This window comes from Ambystoma mexicanum, chromosome 6p (assembly GCF_040938575.1).
Source record: "Ambystoma mexicanum isolate Mex_15411 chromosome 6p, UKY_AmexF1_1, whole genome shotgun sequence".
In the NCBI taxonomy this organism is placed as follows: domain Eukaryota; kingdom Metazoa; phylum Chordata; class Amphibia; order Caudata; family Ambystomatidae; genus Ambystoma; species Ambystoma mexicanum.
Genome location: NC_090935.1, coordinates 739,083,575 through 739,105,515, shown reverse-complemented (window position 1 = coordinate 739,105,515; position 21,941 = coordinate 739,083,575). Strand labels below are relative to the sequence as shown.

At 45.5% G+C, this 21,941-nt stretch overlaps 1 protein-coding gene across 4 annotated transcripts in view; it reads left to right on the top strand.

The window, feature by feature from the left end:
• The window catches only part of CETN3 (centrin 3), a 514,649-nt gene that overhangs the window by 250,403 nt on the left and 242,305 nt on the right, over positions 1–21,941 (top strand). For all 4 annotated transcript variants that reach the window (XM_069627612.1, XM_069627611.1, XM_069627613.1 and 1 more), the window contains one exon: positions 12,517–12,652. In XM_069627612.1, the coding sequence (XP_069483713.1) occupies positions 12,517–12,652 (136 nt within the window). The remainder of the gene's footprint in view (positions 1–12,516; positions 12,653–21,941) is intronic.

Here is a 21,941-nt window from a genome sequence, read left to right as displayed (position 1 = left end):
TTTCTCGGCAGATGGCGCCATGTGTCGATGTCGTCGAGTCGAGGTCTCTCGAAGGCCTCCGTCGAGGGTGATGTCATCCGGTATACAAGTAGCACGCGCGACGCCTGTTGGCCTCAGTTCTGTTTTTCCGCAGTATGTTTTGCTTTCAGAGACTCGGCGCACCTCGATAGTTCTGTGACGCAGCTATCTTTGTGAAGTAAATGGTGAATCGAAGATGTCCTTCGTCGACCCCGATGACCCCGCGTTCGGGGTTCAAGAAATGCAAAACTTGCAGTTCCAAGATGTCGATCACGGATCCACACAGTGTGTCTGTGGTGCTTCGGTGAACATCACGACACGGAGGCCTGTACAAAGTGTCAGGCAATGACCGGCAAGACCTTAAGAGAGAGGAAGGGAAAGCTACAGGGAGGTGGAAAACCTGACCGAAAATCCTTGAGCGTCGAGTCGAGAGTTCATGAGGAGAAATCTCCTCGACGCAAAAGGCATAGGTCAAGGTCCGGAAGTGCTTCTCACCACTCTTCGTCTTTGACGAAAAGGTCCAAAAAGAGACACCACCGGTCCGCTTCCACTTCGTCGTCCGGCGATTACCCCAAGAAAATGAAATGTCCCACGAAACATTCTTCCTCCGAAGAGTGGGAAGCATTTAGAGTTAAAATGATGGAGGTATTTAAAAAGGCTAAGCCTCGGTCCGCGCATTCCTCGGAAGAATAGCAAGAGCGTTACTGTTCCGACACTTGTGCGCCCTCGGGCCCGGGTGGTCAAAAGAGAACAGATCGGGAACCCTCCAGGACCCCGAGCGAAAACGGAAAAGATTGCTCGAGTCGAGTTGACCGCTCGAGGTCATCGACGCTGTCCAGAACCCGACGCACCTCGAAGGAGAAGACCTCGAAGAGCGCCTCAACGCCTTCGAAGCCAGCTCTGCTGACAGCTACTATTTCATCGACGCCCTTGTTGACGTCGACCCCGAAGCCATCGCCGCCCAAACCCTCAAACGTTCCAGTTCGGTCATCTGAACAGATAACGGCAAAGGAAAAGGCTACAAAGCCAACAACCTGCACTCCAACTGTCCCTCCAGAAAAAAATGTACACTCCTCTACCAAGGAAAGAATTTTTCAAATCTTAATCTTCAATTTTTGAAGAGCAAGAGAGAAATGAAGAGGACATTCCTTTTGACCTTGAGTATGGCACCCCCAATGCCCCAGAATGTCTTATTTCTGAGGAAAGCAGAATGAGGGATCTCGTTGAAACCTTGCATAACGCAAGTGGGGTTGACACATCGCCAGAGGCAGAATATGGCAAGCAAGAACCAGGGGAACATGCCAGTTCCTCATACCGCCAACTAATGACAAAAGTGGTGGATTATTTAGTATGGAGTAGACCACCAACTCGGTTCATCCAGGATGACCTGACGGATATATTAGATCAGGGTCCTGCTACCAATCCAATTTTACCCTTCCATGTAGCCTTACAAAATAGGGTGGCCATAAATTGGGAGACCCCGGACTCTATTCCTCCTGTGAATATGTCCCTCACGTCGAAATACCGTCCTTCCAGTAGTGACCCCGGCTATTTGTACAAACACCCCACTCCCGAGAGTCTGGTGGTTCAGGCAGCCACAGCTACATCTAATAAGGTGGCGTACCCTATCATCCCTCCGGGTAGGGACGACAAGCGTGTGGATCGATGGGCACGCAAGGTATTTTCATCTGGGAGTATGGCCCTAAAATCGGCCAACTCCACATGTGCCGTAGCAACATTTTCATACACTCTGTGGGAGTGCATTGCAATGGCGGCGGAGCATATACCAGAAAGGGAAGAAAGGGAAGGATTCTTAGCCATCGTTGGAGATGGAAAGGAAGCCATGCAGGAATCCCTTTGTTAGGCAGAATCCTGTGCAGTTCTCTTGGGGAACACTGCAAAAAGATTAAGACTACAGGAGTAAGCAGTAAATCCAATTGGTAGCAGTCTGCACCACCCAGATTTTCCTGGTAGCTGTGGCTGAGCAGTCCGACTTCTCTCAAGAAGAGTAGGGCAGTATATAGAGTATACACAATAGGGCTAAAAACACAGTAGAGCAAACAAACACTGACCAGAGCTTTGTATAAAAAGTATATAATTATGTATTTAAAACACACTTTAGGCAATATACTAGCACTCTAAATCAAAAGCCAGTTAAAACACAGTCAGGCAAAGTATACACACCTCCCTTAATAACTATTAGACAAGTCAGAATTAAAACACCACGATTTGTTAAACAGATGTGAGCGCATAATCTGATGGCACTCCAATAGTTCAGTTAAAGGGAGAGAAAAAGGCAGAGCATAGAAATAAAATGGGTCCCAACACTTAAGAGTTCTCAGCAAGGGAGTAAAGGCAGTAAAGACTGTAGAGCCAAAGTTCATAGGCCAGGCCCACTTAAAAGGGAGCAAAGCGAAATGTGCCCAGGATCACACGGTTTAAAAATGCACTAAATGTCTTTGCAGAATGTTCAAAAGAGGTTGGGGCGATTCAAGAAGGTAAAGTTAGGTCTGGGGCAAACCCAGTTGGCAAGCCAAGGATTTAAGGGTCAACTTGGGAAAACCGGAGAAAGGGAGGCCAGGCAGGACACAGTACCTTAAACAGAGAGGAAGCTCCAGCTGTGGCAGTTGTTCCTGGCAGTGGTTGCAGTTCATTGTTTCGACCAAGGGAAGAGAGGATCTCGTCGAGGAGGAAACGTGGAGTCGTTGCACTGCACAGGCATGAAACCAGCCGCGGAGTTAGTCAATAAAAGGAGCGTTCCTTTTATTCGCGGTCAAAGTTGTGAAGCTTGGCTATCCGGCCGCCAGGGTGCTTGGCACGGGCGATTCGACCAAGAGACGTCTTTGGAAGGCGAAAAGGGCGAACTGGTTGGTCCCACCAGCTCAGAGGAAGAAGACTCGTCCAGCAGAAGATCTTCTCTTGTCGTCGGGAAAGTGGTGAGGTAGTTGCAGCAGGGCTTCACCGGTGGTGCCGTCGTTGCAGATGGCTCAGCTTCTTCCCTCTTCGGATTCTTAGGTCCTGTGGCGACTTCTGAAGTTCAAGTCCCAAAGGCCCTGCTTTTATGCAGAAAAACCCCTATCATCAGCCTAGCTGTCAATCACACATGCTAAGTGGTGAGCCGGACGGCTCACCACTGGGCCAATCAGAGTAGAGTGCGACTTGGGTTGCCGAGGCAACGCAGTCCAGGGTTCCAATTCCCCCCTCCACCCCTCCTGTGGAACCCAGACAGAGTTACACCATTTGGAGGGCTTCTGTGGAGAAGCTCGCCAAAATAGTGGAACAAAGGGCTCGACCTTGGTCAGAGTTACAGAGACGGACACAAATGCCATTTTTGAAGAGTTCTGGCAAAAAGACCCAACCGGGGATTTAATATTAAATAAATACCAGCGGTATATTTAACATTGCACCAAAAAGTGGTGCGTTTAAAATCAATGGGAAAATCCCATACAGAATATTCTGGTGGAATATTTTGCGTGGTAACCACTGCCACCAGCCAGAAACTCGACAAGGGGGGACTGGACAGTGCCCCCTTGAAAACAGACCCAGGGGCAATATAATTAACCCCTTCCAGTACTTCCACAATATGATGGTTTGTACTGGTTCTGTTCACAATTTAGGACTAGTAAAGTTGATGGTGACTTTACATGCCCTGGGAGACAGTAGTCAGTCCCAGGGTATGGAGTCTGTTTGGGGGTTACTATGACACCCCTGTGTTACTGCACTGAGGGTGCTGTGTAACACACACATAAAAAATAGATGATACCCTATGGAGCAGAAAGAAAACCCCATAGCCCATAAGCACACACGGAGTCCAAGACACTCAAATCATGCCTAAGAGTGGGAGGAAAAGAGTCTCACTCTTAGCAGGAGAAAAAAACAAACCCCAAAAATCCAGCAAAGCTGCTGGGGGACTCACTAGGTTTGGGAAATTAGCCTTATAAGAGAATTCTCCCTAACACCCTTCAATCTGGATTGAACATTGCAGATAGTGTGAGCAGGTCCATGGCCACTAGCACAGTAATGCGCAGGTTTGCGTGGTTGCGAGAGTCAGGTTCTGCAAAACCGTCTTTTGAACATGCCTTTTGACGGGTCTCAACTTTTTGGCAACAAGGCTGACGAGAGCCTTGAGAGGTTGCAGACCTCAAAAGCAGCTGCCAAGTCTATCTAAGATGAGGAATATGTTGGAGGACACAATGCATTCGAAGAACAAGTTACTTACCAACTGGTAACTTTCTTTCGACTGGATGTTCCTCCAATGTATTACTCATCGCCCTCCTATCCTACCCCCTCTGTAGAATTTCCGGTGTTATTACCACTTCAACTCTCGCAAGGCTGACACCTGTCTCACTGCACTGTCTATACAACAAAACAAGAGGGGAAAAACAGAACGGATGCCAACGGACGCCGCACATGCTACTTGTATAACCAATGACGTCACCGTCGATGGAGGCCTTCGAGGGACCTCGACACATGGCGCCCTCTGCCGAGAAACATTTCCGAAGCATCCGAAGCTGGACGAATACATCTAAAATGAGGAATACGTTGGAGGAACATCCAGTCGAAAGTACGTTACCAGTTGGTAAGTAACTTGTTCTTCACCATGTACCGTGGTTTCTCCATGTCCAAACCACATAAAACATAACCTTTCTACATGGGTGTCTGCCTATGGGGCTTTAAAATTTAGCAGGAGTTGGAAAACATACGCATTTCCTGGCCTACTGCCTGCCTCACCACAAAGGACAGTGAAAATCGTGTTACATAGTATGCATTTATCCCTCCACAATCAACTGCAATAATATCGTCGTGATGGAGCGTCACCAAAGTCGCACAAACCAAAAGCAATGACTGCATTGTAAATGCTCCACAGGCTTATATTCCCACATCATCCACTATACACATAACTTCCACCAGACTCTGCTTTATATTCACTGTCAAGTAAGGTATGTGCAATTGTCCCACAAACCATACGCTGTGGCTGGCACAACACTCACCCATAAGCTCAACCCACTACAGGTAGGTCGACAAATGTACCGTACAGCACAGTCTGTGCGTGCACTCCGGACCCACAAAGCTTATTGCGCAATCTTGTGTCCTCCACAGTCCCAAATATCAGATGGCCATGGGCAAAAGGGGCATATGTTACACTTACAACCCTGCAACTGTCACGATCACAGCGGACCTTTGCAGGTGTGCGCACGCGGAAGTAAGGGGACATACATTTCTACCAGGGTAGGCAATGTCCTTTCTAGTGCTGGCTCTTAAAAGAGCCGACTTTTCTTTTTTCAAACAACTCACACAGTGACAACTCTTTTTAGGGGCTTTTACATTTGTTTTTAAGTGCCCCACATCGCCTCACATTCTTACAATAGCATCTTCAGTGCAGCCTGCAGATTAGAAAACCAAATGTCATTGCCGCTGGGCAACAATGTAATGTCGTTTACATCGAGACGCTTGACAAATCGATAACCAATGTTGTCTTTGTCACACAAGTACATCCCAGCAGCATGCAGAAAGGTACACATGCTTCTGTTGATAAGATGCCTGACCACCTCTGGCTGCCGACAACATTCATTCGAATACTGATAAGCTGCATGTGGTGGTATACACGAAAAAAGCACCTTCGCAGTGGGAAACATGCGCTGCACTTTTTCATCATCTTTTTCAGTTGACGGTACACACTTGCACAAGGTATGCAACTCCCAAGCAAACCTCCAAAGTGCACTATCACAACGTGTACAGTACCTAAAGTGGCCACTCGACCACATTCTGCAAGCAAATGGTCGAAAGTACGGACCGTGACAACGCACCACAAAGCCTCCACTCTGTCCAAATTCAAAATGCAATTAAGTCCTCTTTCGACAGCATACTGGAGCAAATCTACCACAAATTAGACACCCTCTATAAAAGCTGTCCGTCTCGCCATTTCCTCCAGCCGCACTACACAAAGTAATAAAAGAAACTATGGCCGCCCTTTCGTCTGAGGCACTCCGTAACCACCTGATTGGTGTATTGCAACAATGACATTCCCATTGCCCTGCTTGTTCAAAGTCGCGCAATTTAGCACGTGCACTTTGCTAAGTATTGTGAGAGCCGCGCCTGTCCTTCATTAACAGTCCTTCTTTCCTTTCCAATATGCTCTTCCCACCACGCCCTTATTACGTATTGCTAAGCACTCGCACGCGTTCACCAATGCCCTTCAAAAACTTCAGCAAGCTATAGTGTCAGTTCACCACAACACTTCATTTCTACTGCTACAAAATTGGCGTACACGTCTGCTGTTATTGGAAAGTTCATTCCATGATTGTACATGCACATTCATCCACATACGCACCATGACCACCAAAGAAAGGTTTGAATATTTATTTGGCACTATGGCCAGAACTGTGTCATAAGTGCCTAGACGCATGAGATCTGCCTCTAAGTCAACTACATGTTGCCAAAGCATACGGATGTTCTTCCCATGTGCTACCATTAAGTAGCAAATTGTAGGTAGTCGCTTGCAATGTTCTCACGTACCCATTTCTTACACTACAGTAGCGAAACGGGAACTGTTTCCATCCTACTATGGTAGAAAAATTGCTCCCCACTAACCCACCAACCACATTGCTCATAGTAAGAAGGCACTAAAGGCACCACTGCATGCATCTTAGCAATGTACAGTCACTTTGTCAGCAACTCAGCCATAAAAGGAGTACACAACTTGTCCTTCCCCCTCAATGGCAGGAATGGTATGGCTGGTGCACTACAATGTTTGCTATAGCTCCCAGTGGCTGGGACCAATAAAATGAAAGGCCATGACATTACACAAGGCCTACTAATCTCTGGCCCCTCAATATCCTGCACTGTCATTTCCTAAGTATCAACTTGCTCCAGCTCCTCCCTCATCCGCCTCCTACTCCCTCCGGATGAGTTCCTTCTATACACAACCATATGGTGGTAGATGTCTTTCTTCAGCTGGGGCCTCCCTGTGGAACACGCTCTCATTGTCCATGAACCTTCAGGGGAAGGATGGTGGCCTTTGAAAGCACCTGAAAACCTTTCCATGTGCTCCTACTATTTCGACCTCCTCTCCCCTGCGCACTTCATGGCGGAAAAGTATTTTGCACTTGTTTCCTACTCACCGTATCATCTGTGCCCCATGCCACCTCCATCCTACATTTCCACCCCTCTCCCTACATTTCCACCCCTGCACTGACCTTTTGCGAATCCCCGGTACTTTGGGACTGCTCTCTAGAACCCTCACAGTTCAGGCACCACTTCATGTCTACACTTATCTTTCCACTTGCCAGCACAGGCTGTAGGGGCATGCATTTCTATTTTGTTTTTTTCCCCATGTACTGCACTTTGCCCTCCCCCCTTCTCATTCACTTGCGCACTCTCAATGTCACCTGGCCTAGAGGAATGAATGTGTCTGTGTGGCTTCCGTTCTGCCTCACTTTCCTCAGGGCGCCTTCACACACTTGTATGTGGACTTGACACAAATTGCACAAAATTCCACAGTACATCATATTATAAATTCCACACATTGCATGCGTAACATCATGAAGGCTGCCACTTACCTTGTACACTGCACATTATTCTGTTCCCCTTGTAACACATGCACTACAAATGTCGGAAACGTAATCCTAACAAAAGCAACAAGGAATATAAATTAGGAACAGTAAGCAACTGCATGCAGTGCGTGCATAGAAACAAGATACATGCCCCTAACCTTGCACACTGTCACCATGCCACCCTACATTTCACTGTACAAATACATGTTATGTCAGTGTTTACGTACACACCACACCCACCAACCATATTGCCCAAGCCTGTACAATGTCAATGCTGCAGCTGTCTTTGTAAAACAGCTGGATGTTGGACGTGTATTCCTCAAAATCCTGCGGCATCGAGTGGCAGTACCGTGCGGCAAAGTAGAGGGGGAGGAGGATTCATGGAATGTTTTGGGGGGGACTGTAACACAGGGGTGGGTATTGCATCTTTAGGATTGCCTCTAAAAACACTTATTTATTTTAAAATGTAGTCATATTTTTGTCATGTCTGTGCATTGATCCATTTCTCTGTGCGTTTTCTTCACTTTTGCTCACTGTCTGTTTGTCTTCCTGTCATTTATCTCAACCGAAGATGCACCCTTTTCTTACATGTCTACAGAATTCTCTACAACGCTTCGTGCAGAGTGGCAAACACAACAGCATTCCCAAGTGAAGTCAAAGAAATGCCATTTCCTTCGAACCACTGGATATGTTTCTGGTTATTGATGCTTTTGCTTTCATAGTTGGTGCACAAAATCCCAGCCATGCACATAAAGTTGCACATGCTACTGTTTATCCAGCATCTCATGACCTCTGCCTCTGCCGAGCATACACCGGCCCGCTCCCATTTTCTTCTTGGTATCATCGAGGAGAAAATCACCTTTTCAGTAGGAAATAGTTGCATCACAGTTGTCATCAACTTCTGTAAGTTTGCAAGCAAACGTGGGCACGGCATGTGCCCCAAAAGTAGCCCGCCGAAATGCACTACCACCACATCTACAGTACCAACAGAGGTGACACATTTGCAAAGCAGATCCATGCACCTAAAATCCCACTCGTAAACTGCGGCCCAAAAAGCCTGCACTCCTTCCAATATCCATATCGAAGCCTCTTTCCACAGCATATTTATGTAGATTGCACACAGACAAAAGTATCGCTGAGTATAAACGTGCGCCGTCTGTCCATCTCTGCCAATCTCGCAGCATCCAATTTTTGGTCAATATGGGACCGTCCCTTCCGCTGACCTACACCCTGCAATTCTCATTGGAAAATCCCCATGCTTCCATTCGCGAAGGCTCCATGCTCACAAAGCCATGATGTGACACATGCGCCTGGCCAGGTACCGCTAGGGCCACACCCCAATAAGAGACACACCACTTGTATCCTTTCCACTTCATTTTTCCAACACTCCCTTTGTGCCGCCTATTGGCAACTACTATTTTTCCAAAAAGCCTTGCAGCAATCACAAACTCGCCCTTGGCATTACACAATATCATCTCTCTACAGAACTCCATACTTCCCGTGAAACAATGTGCCAACACGTTCCCTTTGGCCCTTCAACCAGAAACTTTTTCTACTACATGCCATCTTGCTGCATCCACGATCATCCTGCGGCGCTCCCAGCACACCTGTCCTCATGCACGGAACCCTCCACCCTTGCCCACACCCAGCACTACACTATTAATCCATGGCGACCATGTGTGGGCAGCTAACATTGCGCACAAACGTAACATACGTTGCACCACTTCACCCCAACTCCCCCACACCATCCAGCACCCATTCACCACAACAGAACCAAGTTGGCCAACCCACATACACAGCATCGCCACCAGCAGTCCTACACTACCTGTACACGGACCCAACCACAGTGCTACCCAACCTTTTCACTACCATGTACATATGCAGCAACAAATGGCACCACTTACCGTAATGCACAAAGAAAACACTCTATCCTCCAACCGTGTGCACTTTCATGCACATGCTATGTGTGGGCCGCATCCATTCGCAAACTATTGTGTCACTGCCAAAGTACCCACAACGTAAACCTGCATGCATTTCACCACATCATCAACTACACCAATCCACATACCCACCTCTGCCAGCAGCTCTCTCCTACCCAACGAACATACGCATCCACCAACTACCTATTACACCTCAGGTTTGCATCCACTCCTAAAAACAGGTTGCTATGAACAGAATCCAAAAACATACCACAGCCTCCACCGTCCCTATCCACACCCATTCGCAAACGATTGTGTCTCCACCAACCTAACCTCAACTTTTCCCCACCATTGCCCCTACTGCACCAGTTCCAGACACAGCACAGTAACTAAGACAATGATGGTGCACTTTCAGCATATCCTCTTCCATAGTAACGGTATGCAAATACTGCACCCAGTGCCCACATTGCTTGGCTGTTTTCTGCACCATTGCCATGTGCAGACGAAAGCGTTTGCAATGTTCTACAAGTGTCCTCACTTGTAAAAGTAAACATGCAGATATGCCAGCACACTTCTCCAGCTCTATTGTGTGTCAAATTTTAGACACACCCACTGTTTACAGGTCACCACCATCTAAGTGCAGCACATTTCTGCAAGCATTACTGCCGTCTACGTCCTACAGTAGTAGCCTTCTGACTGCATGGCCTATAGCCTATAGCCTATGGCCTTCAGCCATTGAGGCAACATTGTACATCGTCAACACTCTGAGTCAGTTTGCCGCAGTCATTTTGCCACAAATGCTTCACTGCAGAAGCTATCGGACTGTATGGCACTTGCCTCCAATCATCACACACAGTACTCATCTGTCCAGTTAGCTGCAATCTCGCGCAGTACACGTGGAAACTGCTGGCACTCGTCTCCATCTTCTTCCACTTAACACTTCCAGACACAGCACAGTAACCAAGACAATGAAGGGTAACTTTCACCATTTCCTCTTCCATAGTAACGGTATGCAAACCCTGCACCCAGTGCCCACATTGCTTGGCTGTTCTCTGCACCATTGCCAACTACAAACGAAAACATTTATCATGTTGTACAAGTGTCCTCACCTGTAAAACTAAACATGCACACGTCAGTGCACTTCTCCAGCTCTATTGTGTGTCAAAATGTGCACACCGACTGTTTACAGGTCACCACCCTCTAACGGCAGCACATTTCTGCAAGCATTACTGCCGTCTACGTCCAACAGTCGTAGCCTTTTGACTGCATGTCCTATAGCCTACGACCTTCGGCCATTGAGGCAACAGTGTACATCGTCAACACCCTGAGTGAGTTTGCCGCAGTGTGTTCGCCGCAAACACTTCGCCGCAGAAGCTATCGGACCGTTACGGCACATGCCTCCAATCATCACACACAGTACTCGTCTCTCCAGTTAGTCGCCACTTAACGCAGTACGCGTGGAAACTGCTGGCACGCGCCTCCATCTTCTTCCACCTACCGCCATATATCACATGAACCACTTCTCCATCCCCCACCCGTTCCCTCCTTTCTTGCCACCAGCACATGCCATACGGTACATTTTCCACACTTTCGCCGCCGCAGTGTCCTCCGATACACCATGGTGGCGTTTCCCAAAAACATTGACGCACATTTTGCTTCTCTCCAGCCATTCACCGGCTGCGTCGAACGTTCCCCGACATCACACCGTACCGCAAACCAATGACACATCGGTCCGCCATGGTGTATCACACATTTTTTGGGACGTACATTTCAGTGTTTTACAAAATATTTACTGGTCCTATTTCCACCGAACACACAAGCACACTTTCTGTCCCAAGGCCCCGCTGCTGGCGCAAATTGGGTGAAAATCAGTCCAGCCGTTCGACCTGTAGCCGTGCGCACATTTTTTCCCCATTTATTATATGGCACAAAAAAATAATGTGGCACCTCCTATACTCCCCCTCCCTCCCCTCCCCTCCCGCACAAAACCAAGCCCAAGTCGCCCATATACTTTTTCTGCAAAGTTTGGTGAGTATTCGTCCAGGGGGAGCAAAGTTATAAGCCGCCGAAAAAGTGCTCTTCCTATGAGTTTAGCAACTTAACCATAACAATAATATATTACATTTAGCTTTGATCACTAACATTGCCAGCTTTTATGAAACCTCTATGGTTTTTCTGTCGTGATATTGAACCCTGTGTATTTGATGTAAGCCTGCTGCAGATTTTCTCTGGTAAGTTCTACAGGGAATGTCATTACATATATATTCACTTTTTTTTATTCAAGAGAAATAAATATTTTTGATGATATACTTGTTTCTGATATCCTTTCGACCCTCTTGGTTGTACCTTGGCTGCTCAACAAGCGCTCCCTTACGTGAGTGCAGGGTCTTGCGAGAGAGTAAATGCCTGCCTAGCTTTATGAGCGACATCCTTGGGCATTTAGCAGATTGCAGAGAGATTACTTCCACCACTACCAAGATCATGCCTTGAGACATGTAGGGGTGTTCTCCAACCTTGCTTCCACTTCTGTGACCTACTTTAGATTTTTTGGAGGAATACTAGAATGGTGGTGATGAATCCTGGCACAGTTGATTACTTCTGACATTGGCATGTTAACAAAGTCTGTCATTTTTTTGCATTCAGGTTCATGCCACAAACAAGCATTATTGAGATTACTGGTGCATTAGGAATTAAGGAATAACTGGTAGAGATGCCCAATCTGGCAGAACAGGAAAGAGTGGTTATGCCTCTGAGAAATAAAGGAGAGGTTTTCAATAACATTTGGGTCAATTACTTGGAGTCTTGTGACAAAAATTGAATTGCAACGAAGGGCTGCGCCTTCTCCAAAATTTGACTGACACCTACGCTATCGATAAGGTTTGCTAAATAACGGTTGGCTTTATAAACCATTAAAGATCTCCTGTGACGGACTTTTTCATCTTTATGTCTAGCAGTGAATTGCAGTAAGTAGATCATGCCATGTAGAGATTTTAAAGGCTAAAGATGCTTACTTTCTCCCACTCTAGAAATGAAATTATTGTGGATAAACCAAAGCGAAAGAAAAGAAGGGAGCTGACGGAGGAGCAAAAGCAAGAAATAAAAGATGCGTTTGAGCTGTTTGATACAGATAAAGATAAAGCTATTGATTATCATGAACTGAAGGTAATTGCTTTGTTTTCTCTTTGCCTGACAGGAAGAACTTTCTTCAAGCTTTTTATACAAACCTACACTTCAGGTCTTTGCTTTCACTCATTAAAAAAATGTTCGTGCCATGCTCCCGCAGCAGGTCAGGCCATATACTGCCCTTTATTATATTTATATATTCTAGAAAACAGATTGCTGCTTGAAAAACATTTTAACAACCCTCCCTTTAAGACACCCTGCTATATTTATATTTGTATTCAATAGATGCAGGGTGCAAAACATCAAGTTGAAACCTACTAGCCACACACAAAAACCACTCGCCGCCAATTTTGAATGAAGGGCACTGCATGACGTGACAAAGCACACACAGCTGTTCAACAGTGATGCACAGGCATAGCCAGCCCAGCAGCAACCATAACCTGTACATATTTATATTACAGTCCAGTAGAACAAATAATAGTAATGAAAAGACATATTGCATCCCGTCTTTGGTTAAAGAAAGAAAATGTCGTTCATTCACTAATGAATATTTGGGAGGGAGTGCTGCCATTGTTTTCTTGTTATGGTTTTAGATATGGTTTTGTGTAAAACTGATTTAGGGAGCTATGTAGAATTTGGAACCAGAGGTGGACTGGCCTATAGGGAAACTCTTCAGATTTCCCGGTAGTGCTCTGCACCCAGGGCCCCTTTTATGTGGTAACCTGTTTTATTTCTACATTTTCTCATAGGAAAAGGGTTGCGCCTGCTGAAAATGTCTAATATGGGGCCACTTTGAAAATTATTTCCAGAGTCCAACCGTGTTTGGAACCACAAGAACACATGGGTGTCAATCCCAGCATCCTCGCGTTACTAACATCTTGTGATCCTGGGCAAATTACCTTATCTATTTTGTATTTCAGTCCAGTTATGTGACATAAAATAAGGAATACATAAACAGTGACCACTAAAAAGTGCCAGATAAAAAGTAGAATATCTGGGCCGGTGGGTTAGGTTCATTGAGAATTGAGCCCTTTGGCTGTTCACCATGTCCACAGATTGAGATTCCAGACAAATCACTTCATTTTTATCATTTTATTGTTATTAGGAGGCAACATTTGGAATCGCCTTTTAGAAGCTTACTTTAGAGTTTTTTTATGTTGACCGATTCACTTGAAAGTACAACTTTAAGCCCCCTTTTACCTTTTTTCACCCTACACGTACCTTTTTCGCAGGGGCTGTTACTGACTATGGCTGCCCCGGAATGCTGTTTTGATGGCTTTTTAAAATTTGTAGGGAAATCGGTGCCATGACTTACGTTTGTGCTTGATTTCCCATTAAAAAAATAAATCATTAAACCCAAATAGACGTTTCTTGATAATGGTAAAGAGAATGGCCTTGCAGTGCGTGTGCAGACAGATACGTGGGTTGGGGGAGTGGCTTGGAGGAAAACAGTGGAGTGATTGGGTGGGTGCCGTTAAGACCAAGCTCACAATGGCGAACCTGGAGGACGAGGTGCCAGTGGCGGGGTGGGGGTGTGGACGATTATTGGTGGATTCTGCATGTGTTGCAGGCCACCTGATTTACTGGTGCCTCTCACAGGCATGCTACTATTTTTATTTTTAAATTTGTTTGGCATGTATCATTTCTTACGCTTACATGGCATCAAATGCACTTTAAATGCAAGGATGATGAGCATTGTAAAACAACAACATTAACATTTACAACAATTTAACTTTAACTGTCTCCGAATATTTCTTCAAGTGAAGTAGTTTAGTATCAGCTGCAAAATGTAGGGGATAGACGATCAGACAAGGGGGGGAGGGGCAGGGGGTCCACCACAACAGAATTCCCTTTATATAGGATCACTCAACTCGGTGGTATTGCAACTATGGGTTACTATCCGATGTCCATGGAATTTCCCTTGTTCATGGGGGCTTATCGTCTGAAGGGTGGAACAACGACCCTGTGAGTTCCTTCCAAGCTTCCAGAGTCATGCTCGAGGCATCTGTGGATTTGGTAACACTGTTTTCCCAAGCCTTCGTTTCGGCATGGACCCATCGTTCCAGCTCCCTGTACCACAACTTGTGCTGTGGCCCGGCGGGTTTCTTCCAGGACATTGCAATTGTCCTTTTTGCCAAGATACACATAATGTCCATTAGCTTGGCCAGATGTTTAAGTTTGGCCGGCCTGGGGTATGTCCCTAAAAGCCATTCGACTGGGGTCCAATGGTATCTAATCATCCCAGCCTTTTCACCTGTTTGTCGTATGATGGTCCAGAAGGACTGTGTTTTGGCGCAGGACCAAAACATGTGAATCAAGTCTGCCCCATCCGCACTGCACCAGATGCAGGTAGATTGTATTGAGGTTTTAAACTTTGCCAACCTGAGCGGGGTTAAATATGTTCGATACAGCAAGTTCAGTTGTATTTGTCAAAACCTGTGGTTTCTGGAGACTGATTTCGGAAATGCTAGGGCTCTTTCCCATTCTTCATCAGTTATTTCCCGGCCCACATCAGCTTCCCATTTACCTCTCAATTCCGCACTACGTGGATTTAGGGGTGTCACTCGGGTGACTATAGATCTGTGATACCGGCCTCCAGCCTTCACCCAGGTTATACGACAACGTGGTAAGGGGGTTAGGTTCTGGTTCCTCTGGCCAATTTTCCCATTTATTACGTGCTATGGTGCGTATTCTCTGGTACCATAGGAACTGCCCTGTGTGGATATCGGCCTCTTCTTGTAGCTTCTCAAATTCTTTAAAAGAGCCGTCCTCGTATAGGTCTCCCCAGGAGTACACTCCCCACTTTTCCCAGTTCCTAAGGTGTTGCAGGTCTGATTCATTTTTGCACATGTCTGCTATCAGCGGCATATCCGGGGAGTAAGGGTGCTTTATATGAACAAGGGCCTTTCTTCTGTCCCAGACCTTCTTCCCCAGGGTGGCTAAGGAGGGGGCACCGGCCAGGAGCTGTTGAGGGGCCCAAATAAGCTCCTTCAAGTACAGCGGGGAGATCATGGGCTGTAGCAGAGGCGTCTCTGAGGTAGACTCATCCGATAACCACTTGGTCACAAAGCTAAGTTGAGCCGCCAGATAATACTTCTCCAGGTTTGGGAGTTGGAATTCCACCCTGGTTGTATGGCAGGACTAGAGCGCCGAACTCTATCTTAGGTCTACCCTTCCCCCATAGGAAGTCTTTAATCATTCTTTCCATTAGGCGAAAGAAAGGGGCCTTGATGAAGAAGTGGACATTCTGAAACCCATAGAGAAACCTGGGGTGGATAATCATTTTGGTTATTGAGGCTCTGCCCATCATGGACAGGGGAAGTTTCGCCCAGAACCCCATGAATTTCCGTAGAGCAGGAATCGCCGCCTTCGTGTTATTTTCGTGCCGAGCTTGGGGGTGTGCATTATATTTATTCCGAGATATTTGAACGAGGACACCTCCTACCGTATCCCCACTGTGGGAAGTTCTACTATATCTCTGCCCTTGAGACCACCCAGGGGGAAAAGACAAGACTTTACCCTGCTGAATTGTATGCCAGAGATCTTGGCAAAATTATCTAGTACATCTAGCATCGTGGACACGTTATTATATGGGTCTCTGACGTACAGTAGAACGTCATCCGCGTAAAGTGAAATAATATGGTCTATACCCCCTATGCAAATCCCTGCATCAAAGAATTGCTTCCGAAAATAAATAGCGATGGGCTCTAGTCCCAGTATGTAAAGCATGGGGGATAATGGGCATCCCTGTCTGGTGCCCCTACATATGTTCCACGCCTGAGATATGTGTCTACCGGTCTTTACCCGGGCTTTGGGCTTAGTATAGAGTATCTTGACCCATCTAACGAACCCAGGGCCAAAGCCGAAACCCACTAGGACCCCCACTAGCCATTCCCAGAAAATGGAATCAAACGCCTTAATGGCATCTAAGGATAATAGCGCATATGACTCTGTGCTGGCATTGGTGTGGCAGATGACATGTTGTAGCCTGCGTAAATTCATAGTGGTGTTTCCGCTCGTTACAAAGCCGCACTGGTCTGTTTGGACGTTTTCACCTATTATTTTAGCCAGTCTCTTTGCTAGGATCGTCGTTAGTATTTTCACGTCATAATTGAGGATGGCTATTGGCCGGTAGGAATCACATTTATTTGTGGGTTTGTTGGGTTTAATAATCGGGATCAAAAGAGTCTCTCTCATGCTATCAGGTAGTATCCCACTTTCGTACGCCTCCTGAAAGACCTTGTGCAGCAAGGGTGTCAGGGAGGTCTCGTATGCCTTGTAAAACTCAGTGGGCAGCCCGTCGCTCCCAGGAGCTTTGCACGTGGCCAGCGATTTAATAGCTTCAGTTATGTCGTCTGCAGAAATGTCTGCATCTAGGGACTCTGCTTGTTCAGGGGTTAGGCTGGGCAGCCCTATCTCATCTAAGGTTTCTAATATTTGTCTCTGGGGAACCAGGTCTTTAAGGGTTTTTACGAGCACCTGTATTCCCATGAAGACTACGTTAATGTCCTGTTGTGTGCGGAAGTCCTTGCCTTCCATATCCTTTATAGTGCTGATTGTGTCCCTCGGATGTTCCTTCCTACATAACCAGGCTAGTAGCTTGCTCGGCCTATCCGCCTCTGTGTGTGTTCTATTCGTTTTGGCAATATAATCAAAGTGAGCTAGTCTGTCCCATGCTGACTTGCATTTAACCTTGAGATCTTTGAGGTGGTCCTCTCTCTGGGAAGCGTTTACAGGGAGAGCCTCCAACCTTTCAATCTCGTGTTCCCACTGTTCCAGTTCAACTCGCAGCTGCTTCCTGATGCCCCCTACCTTTGTAATGATTTCCCCCCTTGTTACTACATTTAGGGCTTCCCACATTGTACTCACATGTTTAACACTTCCCGTGTTCACCTCTATAAAGTTATCTATGAAGTTGTGCAGCTCCTCTCGAAATGCTGGGTCTCCCAAAGCATCAACTGGCATCCTCCACGTAGGGATAGGGTGTCTGGGTCCGGCGTGGCCCCACAGTACCAGGAGTGGCGAGTGATCTGAGATGGACCTCCCTAGATGTTGCGCCTCCTCTATTTGTGATAAGTGTTCCTTATCTATGAAAAAGTAGTCCAGTCTTGTGTATAGATCATGAGGGCACGAGAAATACGAGTAGCCCCGGGTGTCGGGGTGTAGTTCTCGCCATATGTCTGTAAGGTCCAACCTGTTTGTTAGCAGGGCCAGGGCTGTCGTCGCCGCCGATGGGCCCCCCGGGATGGGGCGGGATCTGTCCAGTTTTTGGATTGTGCACGCAATTAAAGTCACTGCCTAAAGAAAAATACCATGTCTGTACGGTGCAATTTTAGCATACATTGCATTGAGGGGCGTCGGAATGTTGTTATTGGGAAGATATGAGTTTACTATGCAAATCTCTTCTTGTTCTAGCCGTCCCCAAAGTATCGCAAACCTTCCCTCCGGATCTGTTTCGGATCCTAGTAACTGGAACGGGAGCTGAGGGTGAATCCAGGTATATACTCCTCTGGCGTATTTGGAATGGGTGGTACCAACTCCTTGTCCGCCCCAGTGTTTAAAGAAATGTTTAAGGAAAGTAGGTGCCAAGCAGAGCGTGCACGCAAAAAAAAAAAAAGATGGCCACCACAGAAAATAGCAAAGGGAGTAAGTCCCTTTACTATTTCCATAGCAGACCTATCGGATGAGGCTGGAGACGTGAGTGCACTGGGGGAAAAAGCAGAGGACAAAATGACAGACTTGTGATTAAAAGTGCCTGTGGCCAGGGAGGAATGTGGGCATTTACTTGCAGATTAACCACACCTGGTTCCTGGCCCTCTGATTGGCTGGTGCCACTCTCTCTGGTGCTACTAAACTAATCATATCATGGTTTCACGCCTGCATTTTAAAGATTTAAATACACAAAACATAACAAATGGTGTGATAAGTGTCTGCTTGTAGTTCTGGTTTTGACACACATCAGCATATTTATATTCATGATGTGAAGAACACTGTACATTTTAGAAAAAAAGTTTTAGTGCCAAATAAGCAGACCTGAAAATATGCTCATCAGTGGCCTGCAACTTTTGGTCTGTAATTTGTCTTCAACCGGAATGGCTCTGTAAGTGGTTTCAGCCCAGCACTCCAACTAAGTCAATGCCTAGCGTGAGATGCCCAGCTGGAACCCTTAATTTATATATTTTTATGTTAAAAGTTCTTTTATTTCTGGACTATGTACCCTTATATCACGCCCCTCTTTGAATCCCCCCGGTCTCGCTGAACCAAGAAGAAGGTTGTTTTGCAAAGTCAAAAGATTTATTTGATGGATTTGAACTAATATATATATATATATATATATATATATATAGTTATAGTCACTTTTATGAATTATGAGCAATATCCGGATATCACACTATTAATATTCATACATTGATCAGCAATGGGTAATATTACAGTCAACAAACTCTTTAATCAATAGGAGTGTGGAAGAAAAGAATAATGTAGCATAGGATACAACTTGTGGGTGCAATTAAATGCAATGATATGTGATTGATGCAGCACAGAAATTAAACTTGATATGAATTCAATCAAAGATGATGTAATCACTCTTTCCCCCCCGTTACTACTCAATCCCTCCCCTAATATGCAAGATGAAGAGATGGAGTGAGGGCACACAGGTTTCGGGAATACAATCAACAAATGCAAGTTCAATCCCAATTCCCCCAGCAAGCTTAGAGAACAGGAATGATTTTAAAATGGGGCAAATGCTTTTGAATGTGATATTGTAATGAATGGGAAAAATACTAAAATGACTTTAATTCGCTAAATGGGATTCAGAACTAGTGGCAGTCGCTTTGGATAGGTTCAGGTAGACACTAGCAATGATTGTTGAATGATTAGCAGATTGAAAATGAAATTCAGAGGTTGAATGCAAGAAATAGCTATTTTACATGGAATGAAATTGAGCCAAATGCAGAATCGCAGCAAACTTTTCAGCGCGTGAGAAATGCGATTACAGAAGAACTATAAGGAGTTGGAGTTCATTTGAAAGCTGAGGAGGTTAGCTTCAATTTGACATTTAAATTTTGTTCCTACCGCGTATGGTTCAGAAGTTAAGGTTTTAGTGAAGGTCGATTTTTCCCAAAAAGAGTCGAGATTTCAAATGAAATTGCGCTTTTGAATTACAAACGGGTTCTTTATACGAGAGTCTATGAAGCCACAAGCTACACGACAGCGCACCCACCAACCCAGTGGCGCCACCGGTTGATTGGGCCTGCCGAGACGCTTGCCTTTCTTCAAAAGTATATTAGCGCAGAGATGATTTATCACTACAATTATCACAGAATTATATGGGTGAGAGAAGGATTCAGGATGGACAAGAGATTCTACAATGCAGTTCTGCATATGTTGGATGGTATTACTTAAGGCTAAGAGATGGCTGTGGACAGTTCTATGCTAAATACTCACAACTATGGGTTTGGAATGGGCTTGTCAAGATCTGGTCAAAGGTTTGGACTGGAATTTGCTCGCCACCGGACAGGATTCAGGTGCTTGGTTCTGCACATCAGCAAGGCACTCTGGTCTCTGCGCGGCCTCTTGGACTGGATCTGATGGGTTGGTTCTGGGTTACAGCTCTGCTCTACCGGTTTGGATCTCTGGGTTCTAGCAAGAGTTCTTGGCCAGAAGCAGCAAAACAGCACAGCAAGGCTGTTGAATTTCTTGTGCCCCTTGGAAGTTTGGGGTTAAAATCAGGTTGCAAGATTTTAAGGGCCAGCTGAGAAGGGTTCAGCTTTCTGGATTGGGCCTTCTGTTTCAGGGTTCTGGAGTCTTGATATGGGTTCTGCAGTCCTCCTGAAGGGCGCTTCACCAGTAGATCAGTTGATGAGTGAATGTGTGTGTGTGTCTGTGCCCTCAACAGTTCCTATTTATGTATTTCCCAAGGGGGTGGGTAGGCTGATTATACTATGCCCAACCCTATAAGAATCTGATAGGTCAGAAAATGTCCTCTCCCCTGATTTGAGAAGGAAACAGAGTGTCATGATGTGTCATAGTGACACTGTGTTTATGGTCCAGAGAATACCCCTCTCCTTTGTTTCATTACAGAAAATCTATTTTTCATATAAAACATATTTCCGATATCCCCAACTTGTTAATAATACATATTTACATTACAGTTTAAATAAGGCACGTATCTGTCAAAGTCTCATCTTCCTAAGAGTTTTGGTTCACAAATGAGTTTTTCGCGCTTTTGGTTGGTTACCCATTATTGGATCTGTACACATTTTTCCCCATTCATGCAGATATCATCTGGGCATACTCCTGTACATTTTCATATTCCTAGCATAATCACAATAGCTACAATATCAACATTTTCATGGTTCACTCTCTGAATATCGCAGATTCCAGAGTAGTTTTAAACTGTGAGCGACAATTTCATTTTAATAACCTCTAAATTCCATATTTTTACCAGTTCGGCACAATTTTCTATAAGTTTTTTTTTCAAACCTAGATTTTCTTCAATATCAAATGCACGCTTCAGTCTAGCTCCGCCTCCCAGGCTTGGCTGAGCCAGAGATGCAACCTGAGCTTGTTCCTGCCAGCAGCTGGTTTCTATTGACACCTAAATTCACATTTTCTTTTCAGTCAAGGGAGTCCTTTGTTTCCCGGCAGAGCAGCAGGCCAAAGTCTCCCTCCCAGTGCCTTTCACACATCCCTGCCAGTTTCTCAGCAGAGCAGGGGAGGGGAAGATTCTTTTGTTGGGTAGAAGGTGTGGAATGTCTTTGAAGCTCAGTGTGGCTAACTTTACTCACTTTGAAAACAGGGTTTAAAATAATCTGTTCCTAAAATACAAATTACATTTTTACAAATATATCCACAAATCTCTTAATTCCAGCCTTTTTAAAATATAGTTTTGAATTGTATCCATCTCTATTGCTTTTGATAGGAGTTCTTTTCCATACTTAGATTTTAATGTAGAAGTTTAAAACGACAGGTTAAGTAAAATCTCCATCATCTGACACAGGCGAGCGCCGGTACTACGCCCATTTTTAACATATTTTTCCAAGCAAGCATCTTTAAATGTGGATTTTCTTAGGTGGATTCTTGAAGTAAAGTGATGTTCAACACCCAACAAGGAGGTTGGATCTTTTGTGAGGTTTGGGAACCATGATTTTTGCAAATTTAACAGCCAAGAAAAATGGATTTTCAAGCAGCTCTGTGCTCCTCTAGCAATGCAACACTACTACAAGTAGTTTCATTCTCCAGCATGGGGTCTGGCATGGATATTCACGTGCTCATGAATATTCCCCGTCGTCAGGCTGGGAATCCTCGGTAAAGAAAAAATCGGTAT